General features: G+C 46.0%; 1 protein-coding gene across 1 annotated transcript in view; it reads right to left on the bottom strand.

Annotated features, from left to right (window-relative positions):
- Positions 1–22381, bottom strand: part of LOC137540944 (deoxynucleoside triphosphate triphosphohydrolase SAMHD1-like) — a 372279-nt gene that overhangs the window by 118316 nt on the left and 231582 nt on the right. The window contains exon 11 of the mRNA XM_068262118.1: positions 645–745. Coding sequence (XP_068118219.1) covers positions 645–745 — 101 coding nt within the window. The remainder of the gene's footprint in view (positions 1–644; positions 746–22381) is intronic.

Here is a 22381-nt window from a genome sequence, read left to right as displayed (position 1 = left end):
TTATAAGGTGCTTATTAATGGTGCTATTTTAGCAAACTATCTTTGTTTTTGTTTTTTTGTTTTTTTGATCAGATCATTCAGAGTGAAGGAGAAAATGTTATCTAATGATCCACAACATTAAGGAATAAAACTTGTGATCATATCTAAACCAGTTGCGGTCTTATCTATGGGAAAATCCATCATGCTGATCAACCACATCTTTAGGTAACGATCGATAATGAAATCACTCAGGATTGTTTGGGGCAATCATGTTCTCTGTTTTCATTCAATGCGATCTGAATAATCTGATCAAGAATATAATTGTTTACTAAAAATTGTATCATTAGTGGGCACCTTAACAGTTACTGGTTCAAGACTTGACGTAAAGTCAGATGGTACTTGGCAAATTTGCAATGATTTTAGAAAACTAATCTCAGTTGCAAAGTTTGATGTCTACTTGATGCCCTGTGTAGATGAGCTCATAGATCAGAGTTAGGTGGTGCACTTTTACATACCACACTAGACCTAATGAAGGGATGCTGGGTAAGTATGGGCGTTTGTGTGAGAGAGATTATGACCGGCATACAACACAAGAAAATTATTAAAGTCCAAAAATGTAAGTCCTAGTGTATAAAATATCTGAGTTCTTGCAAGACATGAGGTACCTGGCAAAGTAGTCCCATTTATCCACATCAATTCCATTTCTTTTGTTAGCCACAATCTCATAAAGGAAGCTTTTCTCCTCTCCACGACCCTTGTACGGCCACTGCAGGAAGCGAGAGAACATATGTTATTATTTTTATTTTGCAAGTATACATCAAGTTCTGCATTTACAGAAAATCATTTCCAGTGCATTCCACTCATCATAACTGGTAACAGCTAAAGGGTGACCCTACTGTGCTATCCTGTATTTATGGTACCCTCCTCTTACTCCTCCAACATGCATGAACCAGCAGTGATGCTCGAATGTACCCAAATTCGATTTGAGTACATTCAAATTCGGGTCCAGGTCAAATTCAGGTTCAGCCGTGATCACGACCAGTAGAATTCGATTCGAATTCGGGCCGTGATCGATAATTGAATTCGGGTTTTACCCCAAATTCGTCATCACGAATTCGGATGGCCTTAAAATTAATTTTTTTTTTAAAAAAAAAGGGAAATCACTATTAAATAGGTGTAATTAAAAATAAATAAATAAATAAAACAAATGGAAACCTTTTTTTCTGCATTTCTTGTTTATTCTTCTTCACCTTCTACTTTTTCTTCTCTCCATCTTTTTCTTCACCATCTTCTTTTTCTGTTTTACCATCTTCTTTCTCATCACCATCATCGTCATCTTCTTCTTCACTGGTACCTGGTTCTTCTTCTTCTCCTTCTGGGTCATCCTCGCTTGGTTTTTCATCTTCTTCTTCACCTTTTTCTTCTTCTTCATAATCTTCTTCTTCATCTTCATCATCATCATCATCATCACCTGGTTCTTCTTATTCTTCTTTACCTGGTTCTTCTCCTTCTTTACCTGGTTCTTCTTCTTCTTCTTTACCTGGTTCTTCTTCTTCTTCTTTACCTGGTTCTTCTTCTTCTGGGACAGCACAGTTTTCAACCCAGACACCTCAGTATTTTTTTTTTAATGTAGCTATTGTATTGACGTAATAGCTATGGCTCATGACAGCAGCGCATAAGTCTGTGGACCCTAGCGGTGGGACCACAGAAAGCAGGAAGTTAAATACAGCAGCAGCAGCTGGAGGAGAAGGAGTGATGTGTGGCAGCAGGCAGTGTAATGGGCCATGGTCCCTAGCCATGGTCCCTAGTGTTGGTTGGCTGTAATAAACACCATACAGCAGGAGGTTCCGGACAGCAGTCATGAAGCCCACATTGTGTCCAATACACAACTGGGGCAGTACATTTTTTAACCCAGACACCTCAGTATTTTTTTTTTTATGTAGCTATTATATTGGCGTAACAGCTATGGCGCATGACAGCAGCGCATAAGTCTGTGGACCCTAGTGGTGGGAACACAGACAGCAGGAGGTTAAATGCAGCAGTAGCAGGAGGAGGAGGAATGACGTGTGGCAGCAGGCAGTGTAACAGCCATGGTCCCTAGCGTTGGTACCACGGCTGTAATAATACCAACAGCACAAGGTTCCGGACGGGAGTCTTGAAGCCCACATTGTGTCCAAATTCCAATACAAGTGGGACAGCACAGTTTTCAACCCAGACACCTCAGAATATATTTTTTTTTACACAAGAACAGAAATAGTAGCTATTTTGAGGGTGTGTTATATAGCTAGTGGCAGCCAGCAGCGCATAACGGAGTGGACCCTGGTGGTGGTGATGGGAACACAGACAGGAGGTTTAATGCAGCAGCAGAAGGACATACATGGCAGCAGACAGCCTAGGCCATGCTGATGCAGGCATCCTCCCTCGCTTGCTTAACCCATTCAGGTTCCGTCGTTTTCACGTGAGAAATGTTCACTTCCCATTCATTAGCCTATAACTTTATCACTACTTATCACAATGCACTGATCCATATCTTGTTTTTTCCGCCACCAATTAGGCTTTCTTTGGGGGGTACATTTTGCTAAGAGCCACTTTACTGTAAATGCATTTTAACAGGAAGAATAAGAAAAAAATGGAAAAATTCATTATTTCTCAGTTTTCAGCCATTATAGTTTTAAAATAATACATGCCTCCATAATTAAAACTCACGTATTGTATATGCCCATATGTCCCGGTTATTACACCATTAAAATTATGTCCCTATCACAATGTATGGCGACAATATTTTATTTGGAAATAAAGGTGCATTTTTTCCATTTTGCATCTATCACTATTTACAAGTTTAAAATAAAAAAAATATAGAAATATTTCATCTTTACATTGATATTTAAAAAGTTTAGACCCTTAGGTAAATATTTACATGTTTTTTTTTTTTTTATTGTAATGGTTTTTTTTTTTTTTATACTAAAAATTTTATTAGGGTACTTTTGGGAGGGTGGGAGGTAAACAATAGATATATAATGTAAATGTGTGTTAATTCTGTTTTTTTTTTTTTTCAGGTGTAGTACTACTTTTTGGCCACAAGATGGCGGCCATGAGTTTGTTTACATGACGTCACTCTAAGCGTAGCACGCGCTTAGAGTGACTCATTGCAGAGGGAACGGCCAGAAAAGGCGCAGCTTCCGAGAGAAGCTGTCGCTTTTTCAGCGGGGGAGAGGAATCAGTGATCGGACTTCATAGTCCGATACATTGATTCCTTGGCTACCGAATCCGCGGCCGGGAGTGCGCGTGCACGCGCACGATCGGCCGCGGGGGCGCGCGGTAGCGCGCATGGTTCCTGGACGTAGAAACTACGTCCAGGAACCAAAATAGGTTAACCCTGGGGTCTGTGCGCAGGCACCACAGCATGTGCCTTGCCATGGTGAACAGGGCGGTCCTTCCAGCAGAGGCATCATGGTCAGTGGCCTCAAGTTCGCTGTCCTCCTTCTCATCTGGCCCCTAAGCCTCTTCCTCCTCTCTCCACCCTCTCACCACTGCTGCTGCGCTCGGCTGTACCCCCTCAACAGCAACATCCAGCACCTCCAACTCCTCTTCCAACAACTCAAATTCCGGCACAGAAGTGGACTGCGCAGGCGGCTGCTGTTCCAGCTGCTTCAGGGCCTCCTCTCCCACATCCATCAAATCACACAGTGACCTGTCCAGCAGACAAACAAAGGGCACCCACTGGCAGAAGGATGCCCGTTCCTCGCTCACCAGGTTGGTTCCCTGCAGGAAGGGAGCCAACACCAAGCAGACCTGCTGCATCTGCCCCCACTGCACGTTGGAGATGAGCTGGAGTTTGGTGGTGCCGGCGACAGTGGCCTCAACAATGTAGCAGTGGACAGCCATCCTCTGCTCAACCAGCCACTCCAACATCGCCAGGGTGGAATTCCAGCAAGTTGTCACATCGATGACAAGGCGGTGTCGTGGCAGGCCCTCGCGCTGCTGAATGTCGGCCAGGCTTGGTGCGGTAACGGCTGAGCGCCGGAAACTGCGAACCATTTTCCGAGCCGCTTGCAACAGATCATCCATCCCCTTGGTAGGTGCGCATGAACTTCTGCACCACCAGGTTCAGGACATGGGCCAAGCAGAGGACGTGGCTCAAGTCTCCCCTGCTGATGGCAGCCAGCAGGTTTGCCGCATTGTCGGACACCACCAATCCGACTCTGAGCAGTGTTCTCCCAGAAATGTTTTCCAGCTGGGTGGCATGAAAAAGTATCTGGGTGGTGTGCGAGGGGGGAATGTAACTTTGCTTACAGAATAAAAAGAGGATGAGGAGGCAAGCCGATGTACCTGCTAAGTACACACAATGCAATTTCCGGACAGATTTACTGTCAGATCGACAATTTCCAACATGTCTGATCTGATTTCCGATTTTCTGTTCACTTTTATAGGGAATTGTGCAGAAATCAAATAGGACATGTTGGGAATAATCGATCTGACAGTAGATCTGTCAGAAAATTGCATGGTGTGTACCTAGCAGATTGTTTCAGATTAACCGGTTCAGCACCACAGTGCCGAAAATCTCATGCATCCGAGCAACGTTCACCTCCCATTCATTTGCCTATAACTTTATTGCTACTTATTACAATGAATTGATCTATATCTTGTTTTTCCCGCCACTAATTAGGCTTTCTTTGGATACTACATTTTGCTAAGAATTATTTTTTTCTAAATCCATTTTAACAGGAAGATTAAGAAAGAAATGAAAAAAATTAATTATTTCTCAGTTTTTGGCCATTATAGTTTGAAATTAATATACGCTACCGTAATTAAAACGCATGTATTTTATTTGCCCATCTGTCCCGGTTATTACACCGTTTAAACGATGTCCCTATCACAATTTATGTTGCCGATATTTCATTTAGAAATAAAGGTGCATTTTTTCGATTTGCGTCCATCACTATTTACAAGTTTATAATTTTAAATAATATAATAACATACTCTCTTGACGTGCATATTTAAAAAGTTCAGACCCTTGGGTAACTATTTATGTTGTTTTTGTTGTTTTTATTGTGTTTTTTTTTTTTCTTTTAAAAAATGTATGTGGGTAATTTTTGGTGTGGGAGGGAAACTGCTAATTTTAAATGTAAAGTAATATAATTGTTTGTATTAAAATGTACGTGGGTGTAGTTTACTATTTGGCCACAAGATGGCCACAGTGAGAAAAGTCCTGGATGCGAACGATCTAGCATCCAGGAACTAAAATGCAGAGGACAAGTTTCCTGGGGGCAGAAATACCGCGCTCTCTGGATAGAAAGCGTCGGTATTTCTGCGGGGAAGTTAGATCGTTGAATGGGAATTATATTCCCATTTACTGATCGGGGGGCTAGCGGCGGGCAGTGGGAGCGCGCTCAATCGCGCGCAACACGCAGGGAAAGCAGCAGTGCCTATCTGGACGAGGAAGCTCCTCTCTGCTCTAAAAGATGCACAACAGCATAACCTTTAAAGGACAAGTAGTGAGAAGAATATGGAGACTGCCATATTTTATTTCTTCTTAAACAATACCAGTTGCCTGGCAGCCCTGTTGATCAATTTGGCTGCAGTAGTGTCTGAATCACACCAGAAACAAGCATGCAGCTAATCTTGTCAGATCTGACAATAATGTCAGAAACCTCTGATATGCTAGATGCTTGTTCAGAGGCTAGGGTAAAATTATTAGAGGCAGGGGATCAGCAGGACAGCCAGGCAACTGATATTGCTTATAAGTAAATAAACATGGCAGCTTCCATATCCGTTTCACTTCAGTTGTCCTTTAAAGAAAAACATTGCTTGGTTACAGCTGATACAAATCCTGCAATAAATCTGCAGTGTGTCTACTTCCCGCTTTCTTGGAAGCAGACATGTTAACATTCAGTGCTTTTCAAATGAGCTTATCTGCAGTCATGTGACACAGAAAGAGATCAAATTAGACATGCTAAACTGTCTAAATACAGGGTGCATTTCTATGTTTTCCTTCTGTCCTGTGCAAGAGTTCAGCTCCACTAAGTTTCCCCAGTGTGCAGGGGAAGGGGCAGCACTACAGACATGCTACAAGCTGGGGCCAGGGGGATACACACCCAGCAGGAGATGAGTGCACAGGGGGCTGCCTTACAGACAGCAGGTCACTAAATATGCTGTGCATGGCTGTGTCTTCTCTGCCCCCCCCCCCCCCAAACAAAGTAAATAAATAAACATGCAGAGGTCTGAGGTGGCATCAATTCTCCTGATCTCCATGTCTCCCCCCAGCTGGATTAAACGTGCAGCTGCCGTTTTCAACTACTCAGGCATGTTGTTTACCTGCAGTCTGGAGGAGAAAGGAGAGAATACATGAGCCACTCTGAGGCTGACTGTCCCTATTGGACCCACGTGGCTCTCATCTCACTCCTGGAAGCTGCTGCCGTGTGGGCGTTTTTTGCTTTGCTGCTTCTCTCTTTTCATTGATGAGAGTGAGAGGCACCTTTATAAATTAGATCCCATTACTCAGAGAGCAGGAGGGAGAATCGGAGCAGGAGTCCCGCCCCTTACAACCCGCCCAGCCAATCCCTGTCTCACCAAAACACTTGAGCTGACAGGCAGAGAAGCGCTCCTGCAGTGTACAGTGTCAGCCTTTGCAATTGTGCGAGACTGGCGCTGATTGAAAGTAGGCAACGGAGCGCTACTGTGTGAAGTTTACTACGTTTTACATTTCATTTTAGAAGCCCCAGGCGAGCACATGACAACAGACGGGCGGGGTTTCAAATCAGCCGGGTGGCCCGCCCATCTAATTAGCCCTGGGGAGAACACTGCTGAGGCCTCTGGGGGTCAGCCACATGTTCTCCTGCTCCCTCAGGTAGCAGAGCACGTTGGCTGCTGTCAGGCTGTTTTCCCCAGGCTGACCGTCTCCAGCAGCGCTTGGCAGTGGCGGGTCTTAATGCTGCTGTTGATGCGGGGTCGCTTGGCGGTGGGAGCTGCTGCTTCTCCTCTCACCCCGCGTGGTGGCACCACATAGTGGACAACTGGTGCCGTTGCTGCTGCTGATGCGCCCCAGGATGGACCTGCTGCTTCCCCGCTGGCGCATTCCACCAGGCTGACCCAGTGAGCCATGAAGGACAGGTAGCGGTTTGTCCCAAAACGGCTGCTCCAGGAGTCCATGGTGACGTGGATCCGCTCACTCACGGCGTGATCGAGCGAGCTGCCCACGTTCGCCATAGCAAACCGGTGCAGTGCTGGGATCGCCGTGCGGGAGAAGTAGTGGTGGCTGGGGATTTGCCACTCCGGGATCCCATACTGCAGCAGCATTCTCATATCACTCCCCTCCTGCACAAAGGAGTATGGCAGGAGCTGGGAGCACATTGCCCGGGCAAGCAACCCGTTCAGCACCCGGATGCAGGGCCAGATTTGTGGGCAGGCCAAATAGGCCCGGGACTAGGGCGGAGCTTAGGGAGGGGCGGGTTAACAAACAGGTAGTGTCCCAACAGCTGTCCATGTCATCCCCACAATAATTGCCATGTTGTCCGCAGCCGCCCCCCGCATTGCTCTGCACACAGTAGCATGTCTGTGTGTGCAGTAGCGGCGCCGGCTGCTTAAAACAGTAACAGCTTTAGTTTTGCGACAGTAGCAGCAGCCACATCATTACAGACGTGCCCGCTGTTATTTACTGCTAGTGCCTCCGCCCCCGCCCCATATTTAGTTTCGGCCAATCATTTCTGTGGATTCAGCATGAGGAAGTGCCAAAGCTGCTCCACGATTGGTGGATGGCTGGTGCTGGGACCTGATTGGTGGAGACTGCAGGCGGATTTTCTAATTGCTGCCTGTGGGAAGCTCATTGACACAGGCGTATTGACTCTGGAGAAGGTAGAGGATGGCGGGGAACGAGAGACTGGGGTGACACAGGGCAGATGACATCAGCAGAACAGGCAAGTGACTTGCCATGATGCATGTAGAGCAGTGGTCCTCAAACTAAGGCCCGCGGGCCGAATGTGGCCCCCTAAGGCTTTCTTACCGGCCCTCCACACAGAAAATGTATTGCTTATAAATGCAGTCAGCTACATCTTTAAATATTGGTGGTCCACATATGGAATAGCAGTGCAGCACCCCCCATCCACATGGAAGCCAGAAAGCAGAAATTTTGCTGGTTTCCAATCAAATTCCACATCAGGTGACACTGCTGTCCAATTGGCTTGCAGATTGTCACCTGGGTATGCTTCACTGTCTGGTCCGCAAAGACTTCTACATCATTTTATGTTTACTCCGGCCCCCCAGCGGTCTGAAGTATGTTGACCCGGCCCTCAACCCAAAATGTTTGGGGACCCCTGATGTAGAGGCTCTAAGTGCTCTCCGCCCCACCTCTGTATTTGCTGACAGCGGAAGTGAGGCCATGGCTGCTCCAGGAGGAAGAGGAGAAAGGCAGCCAGCTGACACAGGGAACTTGAGTGATAATCCTCTATCTGATTCTGCTTTCCACGGACGTCTGCTGTGCTGGAATGTGACACTGACAGGCTGTCTGGCTGAACGATCCTCCCCCCTCTCCCTCCGTGAGCTGACATTCCTTCATCACAGGATACAGGGGTGAGAAGGGAGACAGTGCAGGGTGCCTGCTTTTCTTGTTCTTTAGCAACTGTGTGGCTAGTGTGTGGGCAGCGTGGCTGAATGATCCTAATGACCAGCATAGCAGTGTAATTACACTTGTGTATAACTGTACATATGCATAGAAAACTTTCTTTTGCTCTGTCTCCATGCCCTTTTTCTAACTTTCTCTGCACCCCCTGCCCTCTTTCTATCTACCCTCTCTATGATAAGTGCTTTGTGTCCACCTGCATCTTTTAACCTCTGCCCACTCTTTACTTTCTATTCCCTTTCTGCCCAGCCTCACTTTTTTTGTGCCATCTTTCTCTCTCTGCCCTCAATCCCTTCCTCCCTCTTGCTCTCACAGCCCTCTTGCCTAATGCTGGGCATACATGGGTCGATCCGGCGGCCGATTAGCCGCTGGATCGACTCCCGCCGCATCCCCGTTCGTCCACGCGGATCGATTCCCGCTCGTCCCCGCCGACGCTTCTTATCTTCCGCTCGATTCACCGCTATTGTCCGCCCGCGGGTATCGAGCGCGGAATCGATCCCCGCGGTGATCAGACACGTTGGATATTATCAATCGAGCCATCAGCGGCTCGATTGATAAGCCTGCGTCGAGCCGTGTATGCCCAGCATTACTGTGGACCCTCTACCTCTCAAAGGAATAACATAGTTGAAGTGAAGCAGACTTCCAGGGCAGCATTATTGCTGGTGACACTATAAGGAGAGCTAGATCTGGGGGACTATAAGGGTAGAACTGTGAATGGCGGCTCTAAAAGGGAGAGATATACAGGGGTACTATTACTGTAATTACCGTATGTATTTTATACTGTATATAGCACTATTTGCTTAAAGAGAACCTGAACTGAAAATAAAAAGTCAAAATAACCATACACAGGTCATACTTACCTCATATGTAGTCTGCTCATCAATCTCTCTCTCCTCTCCTGTGTCCCATTTGTCCACTATAATTGAAGGAATTCTCTGTCCTCCATTTTAAAATTGGCCATTACCCCCTAACAGCTTCCTGGTCAGCACACTGTTAAACTGTAATATCACCCACTTGAGCCATAGGGAAACATGGACATTACCTTGCACGTTAAGTTGTAACTGACAGCTGCTGATATATAACTGACAGCAACTGGTGTATTTCAGGTCTGACAAAATATTGTCAGAACTGGAAGGGATCACTGTAAGAAGAAAATGGTAAGCTTCTGAGAGGAACCAACTGACGGTGAGGTTAGTATGTAATATTCATTTGCAGCTATGTCATGTGTTTATTTTAAATAATTTTTCTTGCTTCAGGTTCCCTTTAAGCACTTTACAGAGTACATAGTCATATCACTGGCTGTCATCAGAGGAGCTCACAATCTAATCCCTGTCCTAGTCAGTCTAACGTCTTACCATAATATTATTATTATTATTATTATGTATTTATATAGCTCTGATGACATCTGCAGCATTTTACACAGTACATAGTCATGTTACTGACTGTCCTCAGAGGAGCTCACAATCTAATCCTACCATAGTCACAGTCTAATGTCCTACCATATTATTATTATGTATTTATATAGCACTGACATCTTCTGCAGCACATTACAGAGTACATAGTCATGTCACTGACTATCCTCAGAGGAGCTCACAGTCTAATCCTACCATAGTCATAGTCTTATGTCCTACCATATTATTATTATGTATTTATATAGCACTGACCTCTTCTGCAGCACTTTACAGAGTACATAGTCATGTACCATAGTCATAGTTTACTTAGTATGATTGGAGGATATGGGGGGGAATATAAATACCACAGCCTGGTACATTGCCAGTCCATGTTCTGTAATGCTGTCTATCATATGCAGAGCTAAAATACATGTGTAGGCTCTATTTAGACTCTGAAGGGGGGCGGTTCGAGAAATGTGGCCTAGGGCGGTGAAAGGTACAAATCCGGCCCTGCCCGGATGCACCTGTTGGTGGGGGGCAGAACCTTGGTCACACCGGGAAAGCACTCGCTGAGCAGGGTCTGGTGGCGTTTGCCTGCACGGGAGGATGAGGAAGCCACTGTGGAGGGAGCAGATGAGGCCACTGAAGACTGGCTGCCCGGGGGGGAGCAGTGACTTTCTGCGCTGATGCTCGATGAGCAGGAGGGTGGGATGCTGCTGCTGCTGAAGTCTGTGCAGTGGCTGCCTGGCTCTGACCACTGCCTGCACCACTGTCCTTCACCTTCATATAGTCACTGTACTCTTCAAAATGTTTTGTCTCCATGTGGGTCTGCAGGCACGAGGTACTCAACTTGTTGAGATCGCGACCTCTGCTCAGGCGAAAAACGCAACTGTGGCAAACGGCACGAGTCTTGTCATCTTCGCACACAGTGAAGTACCACCAGACTGGGGATTTTAACTTGCCCTTCCCGCTTGAGGGCTGAGGAGCTTTTTTGGCTTTGGAGGGCTTCTTTTTTTTGGGAGGAGCTTTGGTGCGGGTGGTGGTGGTAGCGGCTGAAGCAGCAGGCTGTGGATCCTGCCTTCTATGCCCTGTGCTGGCCGCCTTGCTGCTGCCGCGCCTCTGTGCTGGAGACGCCTCCTCCTCCGATGACGTGCTGCCTTCACCCAACTGTGCTGGTGGCGGCACATAGGGACGATCCCCCACCTCATCATCATCATCCCCAAACATCTCCTCTGAGCCCTCAACCAACTCCTCTGCCTCAACATCCCCTGCATCAGGCCCCTCCTCCTCCTCCTGAAATTCCACCTGTTGTGCGCCGCCAACAACAACCTCCTCCACCTCAAACTCCTCCTCCTTGCATCCCCCCAACATCTCCTCTTCAAGCTGTGCAACCACATCTATCAAGTCGCTCGAGGTCCCGGGTGTCAAGAGCGCACTCAGTGAGGGCAGGTTGTTCGATGTGGTCGACGTGACCTCAAGCGGGGGTGGAAGGCGGCTGCTGCTGCGGACTGGAGTGCTGGTGGTGGCACTGGTGTCGCTGGCGCTGGAGGTCTGGTTGGAAACGGTGGCTTGCTGCTTCACCATCATTTCCACCACAGCCTGTGCCTAACTCTCCGCAATGGGCCGGGGATGACGACCCAAGGCAAAGATGGGCGCAACCTGCTGCTGCTGCGCCCGTGCTCCCTCCTCCACAACTCTGCGGTCAGTGGCTGGCGGTGGACCAGTCACAGACCTGCCGGCAGTGGCTTTGGCAATGGCGCTGCCTTTCCTGCTGGTGCCTCTACCTCTGCCAGTCATCGTACAATTATACAAATACAGCAAGAAAAATAAAAAAATATACTGTATATGTAGAAAGGGCAGGAAAGGGTGTAAACTTTAAAAAAGAGTCTGGGTTGGTGGGTGGGTGAGTGAGTGACCAAAGAAGAAAGTTTTCTTGTTTTTTTTTTTAAAAATACTAGTAGACAGACAGTACTAGTAGTGTAGTCTTCAGTAGTCGATAACTAACTCGTGTGACCGACAGTGGCAATAAAAGTCTGTCACACAGGGACGCAATCAATAGGGTCAGGCAGAGATGTGACAGGCAGTCACCACCAATCACAACAGATGCTGGCCTGTACAGTAACTAACACAGTACTGAAGCTAATAAACTCAACGACTAACAGTAGAAATTAAGTAAAATAGTACGTAGGTAAATAACTAACTATAATACCTAGTAGTAGTAGTGTAGTAGACTAGTAGTCGATAACTAACGCGTGTCGCCGACAGTGGCAATCAAAGTCTGTAACACGGATGCAATCAATAGGGTCAGGCAGAGATGTGACAGACAGGCAGTCACAGATCACAACAGATGCTGGCCTGTACAGTAACTAAGTCTAACACAGTACTGAAGCGAATATACTCAACGACTAGCAGTAGAAATTAAGTAAAGTAGTACATAGGTAAATAACAGCTAACTATAATCCCTAGTAGTAGTAGTGTAGTAGACTAGTAGTCGATAGTAGTAGTAGTGTAGTAGACTAGTAGTCGATAAGTAACTCGAGTGACAATCAAAGTCTGTCACACACGGACACAATCAATAGGGTCAGGCAGAGATGTGACAGGCAGTCACAGATCACAACAGATGCTTGGTGGCCTGTGCAGTAACTAACACAGTACTGAAGCTAATAAACTCAACGACTAACAGTAGAAATTAAGTAAAGTAGTACGTAGGTAAATAACAACTAACTAACTATAATCCCTAGTAGTAGTAGTGTAGTAGACTAATAGTCGATAAGTAACTCGTGTGACCGAGAGTGGCAATCAAAGTCTGTCACACACGGACGCAATCAATAGGGTCAGGCAGAGATGTGACAGGCAGTCACAGATCACAACAGATTCTGGTGGCCTGTACAGTAACTAACACAGTACTGAAGCTAATAAACTCACAGACTAAAGGTGGGTACACACGTCAGATAAAAGTCTTTGGAAAATGAAAGATCACAGACTAATTTAACCCCTTCCATGTAGTATGAGCGCATACTCTACACAGTCTATTCTATGGAGCTGAACTCCCCATCAGACATAAATCTTTGCAAGATGCTGCACACAACGATGCTGTACACATGCAACAGATCAGTATCTGCAAAAGATCAGTTCCTGCAAAAGATCCGTTCCAGCAAAATGCATTCATAGTCTATGATATCTGCAGATCTCATACACACCTTGTTTAACTGACAATTATCTGCAGATCAGATCCACCAGGTTGGATCTTCATATCGGCAGATAATTGTCTGATCTGCAGATGATGGTCCGTTAAACAAGGTGTGTATGAGATCTGCAGATAACATAGACTTTGAATGCATTTTGCAGGAACGGATCTTTTGCAGGAACTGATCTTTTGCAGATTCTGATCTGTTGCATGTGTACAGCATCTTTGTGTGCAGCATCTTGCAAAGATTTCTGTCTGATGGGGAGTTCAGCTCCATAGAATAGACTGTGTAGAGTATGCGCTCATACTACATGGAAGGGGGTAAAATTGGTCTGTGATCTTTCATTCTCCCAAGACTTTTATCTGACGTGTGTACCCACCTTTACAGTAGAAATTAATTAAAATAGTACTAACTATAATCCCTAACCTACCTAAGCTAGTAGTAGGCTAAGGCTGCCCTAGGCTAGCAGGCCTAGCCTGCACACAGACCTAACACTAGCCTAGCACAGTATACAGTATACATTACACTAGCTGACTGAACTATAACACTCAAATCACTATCTAACTATACAGCAATATTATATATGGGTAGAGAACGTATATATGATGTAAATCGCTAGGTTTAACAGTTGAAAAGCACTTGCTCAGACCAACAGCAGCACTGGAGATGCTCTCAGTACCGTTCAGTCACACAGCAAGGACGGGCTCCACAACATCGCTGCCGCCTTATATAGAGGAGGGGAGGGCCAGGCTCCCCTCCTCTGATTGGTTGCTAGTGCCTCAGGGAGGGGCCTTCTGATTGGCCCAATGACGTCATCACCTGGATACCAAAGCCAAATTCGTGATTACGGGTTAAAAAACGCATGATCACGGCCGAATTCGAGAGCACTATTCGGGTAACTTCGACTTCGAATTCGGGAGCAGGATTGCTATTCGAATTCGAATTCAGCAAACATGATAATCTACCTGTGATCACAGGTACTATTTGAATTAGCGAATTTGGAGAGCAACCCTGTGAACCAGTTCATAAATAAACTATTAATCATTGGGTCAATAAGTTCCTAAGATATAAGCCATAAAGAGTGGGATCCAGAATCAGGCCAGAACACAGTGGGTAGCACCTGAGAGAGGACCAAAAGACAGATTGCCAGTGAACACAGAAAATGTAGGAAGTGGCAGCAAATGAGAAAAAGCCAGCAGGTAGAATATGGGACTAGGAGGGATGAATTTACACCATATATTATAGCAGGATAGGGAACAACAGAGCAGCAAGACAGAAGGACAAGAAGAAGGGAACACTTTGTTTCAATCATTGTTACTTTTAAAGAGGAACTCCAGTGAAAATAATGTAATAAAAAAAGTGCTTCATTTTTACAATAATTATGTATAAATGATTTAGTCAGTGTTTGCCCATTGTAAAATCTTTTTTATTACATGGTGCCATATTTACTGTTGGCAGGTGATGTAGCTGCTGCATGCTTTTTTGGCAGTTGGAAACAGCTGTAAACAGTTATTTCCCACAATGCAGCAAGGTCCACAGACAGGAAACTGCCAGGAGTACCACGGTACTCAGTTTCTTGTGGGAGGGGTTTCACCAGAATATCAGTCATACAGAGCCCCCTGATGGTATGTTTGTGAAAAATAATAGATTTCTCATGTAAAAGGAGTATCAGCTACTGTTTGGGATAAAGTTCAATTCTTGGTCGGAGTTTCTCTTTAAGAAGATAAGAAAAGGGATAAACAAATTTTGCTGATACCAACTGATCTTTGTGATTCATACTCCTCCTTTTCATCATTCATTAGGTCAACTCCGACTCTTTGTGACCATATGTACTTTTGCACACTAGTCACTTCTTCTTTCATGGCTTCACATATGCTGTCTATCCATCTTAGCCTCTGCTGTCTTCTTCTTCTTTTGCCCTCCATTTTTCCACGTATCAAGGATTTTTCCATGGAACCTGGTCTTCTCATTATGTGACTAAAGTATTTGAGTTTTAATACTAGAATCAACCCTTGCAGTGAACATTCTGGCCTTATTTCTTTAAAAGGACTCCGAGCTCAAGTAAAAAAAGAAAGTTGTACTCACCCGGGGCTTTTTCCAGCCCAGTGCTGGTCAGGAGGTCCCACGACGGCGTCCTGGCTCCTCTCCTAGTCCCCGCTCCGGAATGGCTGACCGGCCGCAGCCCGGGCGACACTCTACTGAGTGTCGAGCTGTTCCTTCCGCGTATGACGCAGCTGACGTCACACGCCGGCCACCTCGCGTCATCACGGCGGCCGGCGTGGCAGTACGGCGCATGCGCGCTTTAATTGCGCATGCGCAGTACTTTCACGCCGGCCGCCGTTATGACGCGAGGCGGCCGGCGTGTGACGTCAGCCGCGTCATACGCGGAAGGAACAGCCGACACTCAGCAGAGTGTCGCCCGGGCTGCGGCCGGTCAGCCATTCCGGAGCGGGGACATGGAGAGGAGCCAGGACGCCGTCGTGGGACCTCCCGACCAGCACTGGGCTGGAAAAAGCCCCGGGTGAGTACAACTTTCTTTTTTTACTTGAGCTCGGAGTCCCTTTAAGTATTGACTGGTTAGATCTTCTAGCAGTCCAGAAAACTCTCAGTAGCTTTCTCCACACCCACAATTCAATAGCACCTATTTTCGCTTTGCTATCTAAACCAGGGTAGGGGGGCATATCTGGCTATACTGCCATCTTCTGCAACATTAGTACATTTGGCTCAACCCATGACCACACCCACATTACCACTGCATGGCCACGCCCATTTTTTTGCATGGCACTTGTGACGCTGTCGATATGACATATCGACTGCGTCATGGAGTCGCAAACGCAAGTTTCTTTGCAAAACAACCAAAATGACATTTTTGGTTTAAATCAACTGTTTTTTTTCCCCCCTACTCTCCTTCCTGGCTCTGCTAGCAAACACTGGCTGTTTCTAATCACGTAGTCTATCTCATCCAAGTGTGAAATTTGTCACCTAGCGTTTCTGGGTAGTTATATAGCTCATCCATCAGATGAAGGGTAGATATCAATCGAATTGAAGAAAAAAGCGGGGCACCACTCCTTTAAAAGTCCCTTTATTCCGGTGGGGGAAACAGCAGGTACATGCAGTGGGGGTATCAAGTGCCTGACAGCTGTTTCGCTGGTTTAAACCAGCTTCTTCAGAGGCAGTATGTGTGTGTCTGCCCTGCTGCATTTGGTGCCAGGTACTGTTGTTTCTTCTTGAATTTATACCGAAGGGTAGATATCAGCCTGACAGAACCTCATAAACAGCAGTCTTGTCCAGACTGATCGGCCCCGATCTCAGCAGGGAATCTGACACGTAGCCCTGCTGTCCGAGCTTTAAAGACTTCTGGCCTGAGCTGAAAAAAGTCAGGAGTGATCCTTATCACTCCAGCTGGGGACTCCCAAAAGTTCAACCAACCTTACAAATTATATTTAATAATAGGCACAGTTTTGTAATATTTCTGGTGTTACCAAGATAGCAAGTCCTTCAAATTCACACGGTTTATGGGACTTTACGTGACACTGGTTCTGAGAGGTTTCCTTACCCATCGGACTCCCAGAACTGAAGTAAAACAGTTTTAAAATAACCCTCTAATACCACAGAAGTCTAACCCCTCAAGTTTGATATCATTGTTATCGGTAAATTCTGATAGACCTAAAAATGTTATTAGATTTAACATAACCTGTATGGTTTTGAAGATTAGCAAACCTATCATGATTTAGATATTCCAGTGTCTATGATAAAGGGCTGGCACATCTCATGTCCCAAAGAGGTGTGTGATCCACGCCCCCTAATTCCTCCTTGCTGAAGTGAGGGGTATAACTTAACTTGGCCCAGGTTGTCCAGGGTCCTTCACCTTTAATCTGATGTCGAATTAACATCAATCGACCAGCCCGCCAGGACACGGGCCAAAACCTCCATCTTGGATTATTTCTCACAAAGGCCTCAGGCCGCATGGCAATCGGCCTTTCTGGACTTTGATTGCATCATGGACTACCAATAACGGTATTTGAACTATACAATAAGACATTCTGTTTCTTTTCATCTCTATTCTCTTTCTAGCAAACCAATCTGTTCTGCCGGACAGAAATATTTATCTGTGGGCTAAATTAGGCTATGTGTATGTAGTTTTAGAATAAAAACGAACGATTTTATTGTTCAGTCTTGTGCCTGTTCTGGTCATCTCATTGTTGCTACAACGAATCTGCCCTCTGAAGAGTTAGTCATACTACTGCATTGTTTTATTATTTTCTTATAAACTGTTGATTTGCTAGCTAGGTTGTAAATAACCGTTTTTCTTCCTTTTAGGAGTAGCTAGTTGAAGACTGTCTGCTCCATTCAAGCAGACAGTGGTGGCAGTGAATGTACCCGATTTCCAGCACGAAATCGATATTTTTTTAGTTACCAATTGTACATACAATTGTGATTGTACATGTATGGGCACCTCCAACCAATCTTAACCGTTTACTACACACACAGGGAATTTGCCTCCAGAAGTCTCTAGTGCATGAGACCTGCAAGGCAACAGTGGCCTAGTAATACGGGATTGGTGAGTGATTGTCACATTACATGTTGTCGGCAGCTGCATGACCAATCTCTATTGTCAGTCTGCTCACCGTACTTCCTGCATATGCTAACAGGAGCAGATTAGACGGGATTGGCATGCTCTGTCGCATTAACCTTCTTCCTCTGACTATCCAGCAACCGGTCTCGTTGTCCGTCTGCTCACCATACTTCCTGCGTATGCTAACGGGAGCAGATTAGACGGGATCGCGGGGCTGGATTGTCACAGCACTAACAGAGGGGCACTAAAACTGTGTTTGTCCCCGGGTGCTGAAAACCCTAGCTACGCCTCAGTCCTGTATACTCCCAATCAGCAGTGACAGTCTGGCAAACCAGATTCAGATCAGTAGAATTACAGCTTGAAGGCGAATTCTGTTCATTCTCGAATTGGGCCAATGCGAATCAGCAGGATTGGCCTAATTGCAAACTGCATATGGGCCAGTGCACACCAAAAAGTGCTAGTGTAATCACCAACGGTGAGGGGTTTTTGAAGTGATTTTTTTTTAGCCGATTCCAGGCATGTGCCTAGTGATTTTCTAATCATGCCTATCAATTTTTGGAGCATTTTGGGGTAGCGGTTTTTATTTTTTGTTACAGTAGAGCTGTAACTTAACATCTTCTGTAACAAAAACGCTTGTAAAATCGCTCTGATCTAGCGCTTTTCAGAGCGATTTTCCACTTTCCTATACTTAACATTGAGGCTGAATCGCCTCAGAAATGAGCAAAAATGCTGCAGGACCCGAGTTTGCAGTTGGGGAAAAAGCTCACCGCTCTGGTGTGCACCATCCCATTCAAATACATTATTAGCCAAGCGGTTTTCAAAGCGCAAGCATTTTAAAAATGCTCAGAACTGCTCTTGGTGTGCACCAGCCCTACAATCTGCATTCAAGCCATAATTATTTGCATCTCATGACCATCTGTACTGATCTGATCAATTATCTGAAACTGGTTCTGTCCCTGAAAAGTTCTGATTGCTATTGAACAACCACACCTGTAAGTTTGTAACTGGCTAGTTGCAATCATGTGATTCTCTCATATCCACTTTCTTGCATAATTTTCTTTTCTAACCCCTGTAAAATGATTTCGGTGTTCATTTAGATGAATCATAACTACATGATCTAAACAAGCCAGAAGGAAAGCTAAGCCATAGTTCACATGAATTCCAACCGGTCATCCCAAGAAAGAATTCCCATAAGACTGAAGAAACCTGTTCACTGTAAGGAATTTATCTGATGCTGCTGTCATTCTCGATGAGAGCCGGGCTACGGCCTCCACTTCCGGGTCTCGGCGCTTGTTCCCCACCGATGATGCGCAGGCTGGGATGCAAGACGCACTTCCTGATAGGCAGAGATCGCGTTCACAGTATGCTCTCCGCAAAGGTAAACAGTAGTCAGCTGGCATCTCGATCAGCTGACAGCGCAGTGTCAGCTGATTTCCTATAGCTGACACTTAGGTTGGATCGAGCTGATGTGTGATTGGATGTGCGGAATGTGGCCGGCCACTGATTGGTTGAATGAAGTATTTAAACTTAGTGAGTGCTCCCAGTCATCGCCCGTGATAGCATAGGTGTGGCTAGTTGCAGGGTGCGCACTCGTACTGATATTTATACTGTTCTCTGGATATTGACCGTTGGTTTGTTCTTGACCACTCTTGTCTGCTGCCTGAATCGACCCTTGCTTGTTACCTGGATACACTTGCTTGCTGCCTGGACCGACCTTGCTTGTTACCTGGATACTCTTGCTTGCTGCCTGGATCGACCCTTACTTGTTACCTGGATACTCTTGCCTGCTGCCTGGACTGACTTTTGCTTGTTACGTAAATACTCTGAGATTGTCTTTTATTAGAACGCCTGATCACCACTGGTGTGGGCCTCATTCAAATCATTAAGGTATTACTACTGTTAGATAGTTGTGTGCCTCTGGACTTTGATGAACTTGCTTCAGTGGGGTTCTGTGAGGTTATTGTTCACTCTACTTCAGATTGTATGCTTTGCACATTAAGACCTGGGGGTAACCGTAGTCAGGAGATATATTCAGTGTCGTGTTCACACAGGGGCTTGTCTATAGGTGAAGACCGTGGGCTGTCTCAGATCTACGGCACTAGATTGGGGCATAGGAACTGATTGTGAACATAACCTGTCAAGCCTTACAATATCACGGGCCATACATCCCCAATATCAACAAGATAGACGACAATGGGGGGGGGGAAGGCGTTCTCAAATGGAGGTCCTTTGTGAATTGGTAGCCCAATTACGAATATCGGTGGAAGAAGTCCAGAAAAACTACTCTCAGATTCAGCAACAACTCAGCAATCCTATATCTAATCCTTCTCCTGTTCTTGTTGCTTCCGCAAGTTCTGCTCCTGTTGTTGAGACTGCTTCAGATTCCCTGGACCTGTCTAATTCTCTTGCACCAGAGCCTAAACTTCTTCTACCTGGAAGATTCTCTGGTGATAGAACTAAGTTCAGGTTGTTTCGAAGTGCTTGCTATTTACATTTCTCCCTACTTCCTAGGATATTTGCCAATGAGAACATCCGAGTTGGGGCAATTATTTCCTTGTTACAGGGTGAACCTCAGTCCTAGGCCCTACGCTTGCTTGAACAACATCCTGTACTTACCAATACCACTACATTCTTTAAAGAGACTCTGTAACAACAAAAAGATCCCCTGGGGGGTACTCACCTCGGGTGGGGGAAGCCTCAGGATCCTAATGAGGCTTCCCACGCCGTCCTCTGTCCCACGGAGGTCTCGCTGCAGCCCTCCGAACAGCCGGCGACTGTGCCGACTGTTCAATTCAATATTTACCTTTGCAGGCTCCAGCGGGGGCGCTGTGGCTGCTTTCGTTCCGAAGGAGGCGGAAATACCCGATCTCAGTCGGGTCCGCTCTACTGCGCAGGCGCCGGAGACTTGCGCCTGCGCAGTAGAGCGGACCCGACGGCGATCGGGTATTTCCGCCTCCTTCGGAGCGAAAGCAGCCAGAACGCCTGCGCAGGAGCCTGCAAAGGTAAATATTACGTCATCGCTGTACGGAGGGCTACAGCGAGACCCCCGAGGGACGCAGGACGGCGTGGGAAGCCTCATTAGGATCCTGAGGCTTCCCCCACCCGAGGTGAGTACCCCCCAGGGGCCGTTTTTTCGTTACAGTTCCTCTTTAAAGCCTTAGCTGAGTTATATGATGATCCTGGTAGATGAGCTTCTGCAGAAACTGCGCTTCAGACTCTCCACCAGGGTAGATGTCCTGTTGAAGAATGTGCCATTGAATTCAGACATCGGGCAGGAGACACTCTTTTGAATGATGCTGCTTTGAAACACCAATTCAGACTTGGGCTCTCTGAACAACTGAAGGACGAGTTAGCTAGAATAGGGGTACCTAATACTTTGAAAGATTTAATTCAGCTCGCCATTCAGATTGTTCGACGTCTCAGGGAGAGACGTCATGAGAAATCTTCTTCTTTTAAACCTGTTTGGTCTTCCTCAGCTCCACCAGTTCCTCCAGTTCCTGCTTAAGTTTCACCAGTTGTTGACAACCCTGAACCAATACAATTAGGTGTTTCAAAGATTTTGGTGGCTGAGAAGACTAAGAAAAGAAATGAGGGGTTGTGCTTCTATTGTGGGGGTACAGGACACCTTGCTCTGACTTTTCCAAATAAGAAGAAACAGGAAAACTTCAGCGCTTAGATGGGGTTGAGGAAACTGGAGCTAGTCTACTTTAAGGGACCCACTGGAAATCCCCATAGGCAAAGTGGATAGCACTCCAAACCGTGCCGATTTACCGCCTTACCGCTGCCACAACCCCCACATGCTATACATCAATGGAAAGCTCTGGTTCTCCTCTACCAGAATCTGTTAAAATTTCATGATGCGACCCCTACCTGCGGAGAAAATGGCCCCGAAACGCTGCACTCGCGTTTGCGGCAGCCATTTTCTGTCTCCTGTGCTCTGCAAATTCTTCCTCCTCATTGGAGGAGTGCTGTGCTGGGGGCGTGAGTTCGTGAGCAGAGGAGAAAAGCTTGTCTACCCACGCCACCTAGTGGCAGACAGTTGAATAAAACCCCATACAGAAACATCATGACTGACAATTACCTGACAAATGTCAATTATGTTAAATGAATATAGTGAAAGTATCAGGTGCATACTTAACACACTGAAACGTCCATTTTGTCCCCCCCTGTTGAAATGTATATTAAATGCAAATAAATGAAAGGGATGGGACAGGGGAGGGGTCAAAGAGGCGGAACTATACATGTGTGAGGTAAAATCTTTTCACTTCACCTCAGGGATTGTCACCTCACAGCTACCAACAGCAGCAGCAGCAGCAGGGGTCTGCACAATTTGCGGTGTGTGAACTCTTATTTTTTAATCGTTTTTTTGGGGGGGTTGTTTTTTACAAGCGGTTAATTGTGCTTTTCGGGGGTTTTTTTGGTTTTTTTTTTGTTACCTTCCCTTTTTTTTTTTTTTTTTTTTAAATCGAGCACTGAAGGTACAGTTAGCGAGGTAAATTTAACAGTAGCCAATACAATTTGTGTGCCAATTTGTAATCAGACCCCAAATTTTCTTTTTTTTCCCCCCCTTTTTTTCAGTCATGGACAGTTTAAGAGACATGACTTTGTTTCAGCTGTTTGATCAGCTGAAACA

This window comes from Hyperolius riggenbachi, chromosome 12 (genome assembly GCF_040937935.1).
Source record: "Hyperolius riggenbachi isolate aHypRig1 chromosome 12, aHypRig1.pri, whole genome shotgun sequence".
NCBI classification, from domain to species: Eukaryota; Metazoa; Chordata; class Amphibia; order Anura; family Hyperoliidae; genus Hyperolius; species Hyperolius riggenbachi.
The sequence above is the reverse complement of the archived record's forward strand: the minus strand, read 5'-3'. Positions and strand labels throughout refer to the sequence as shown.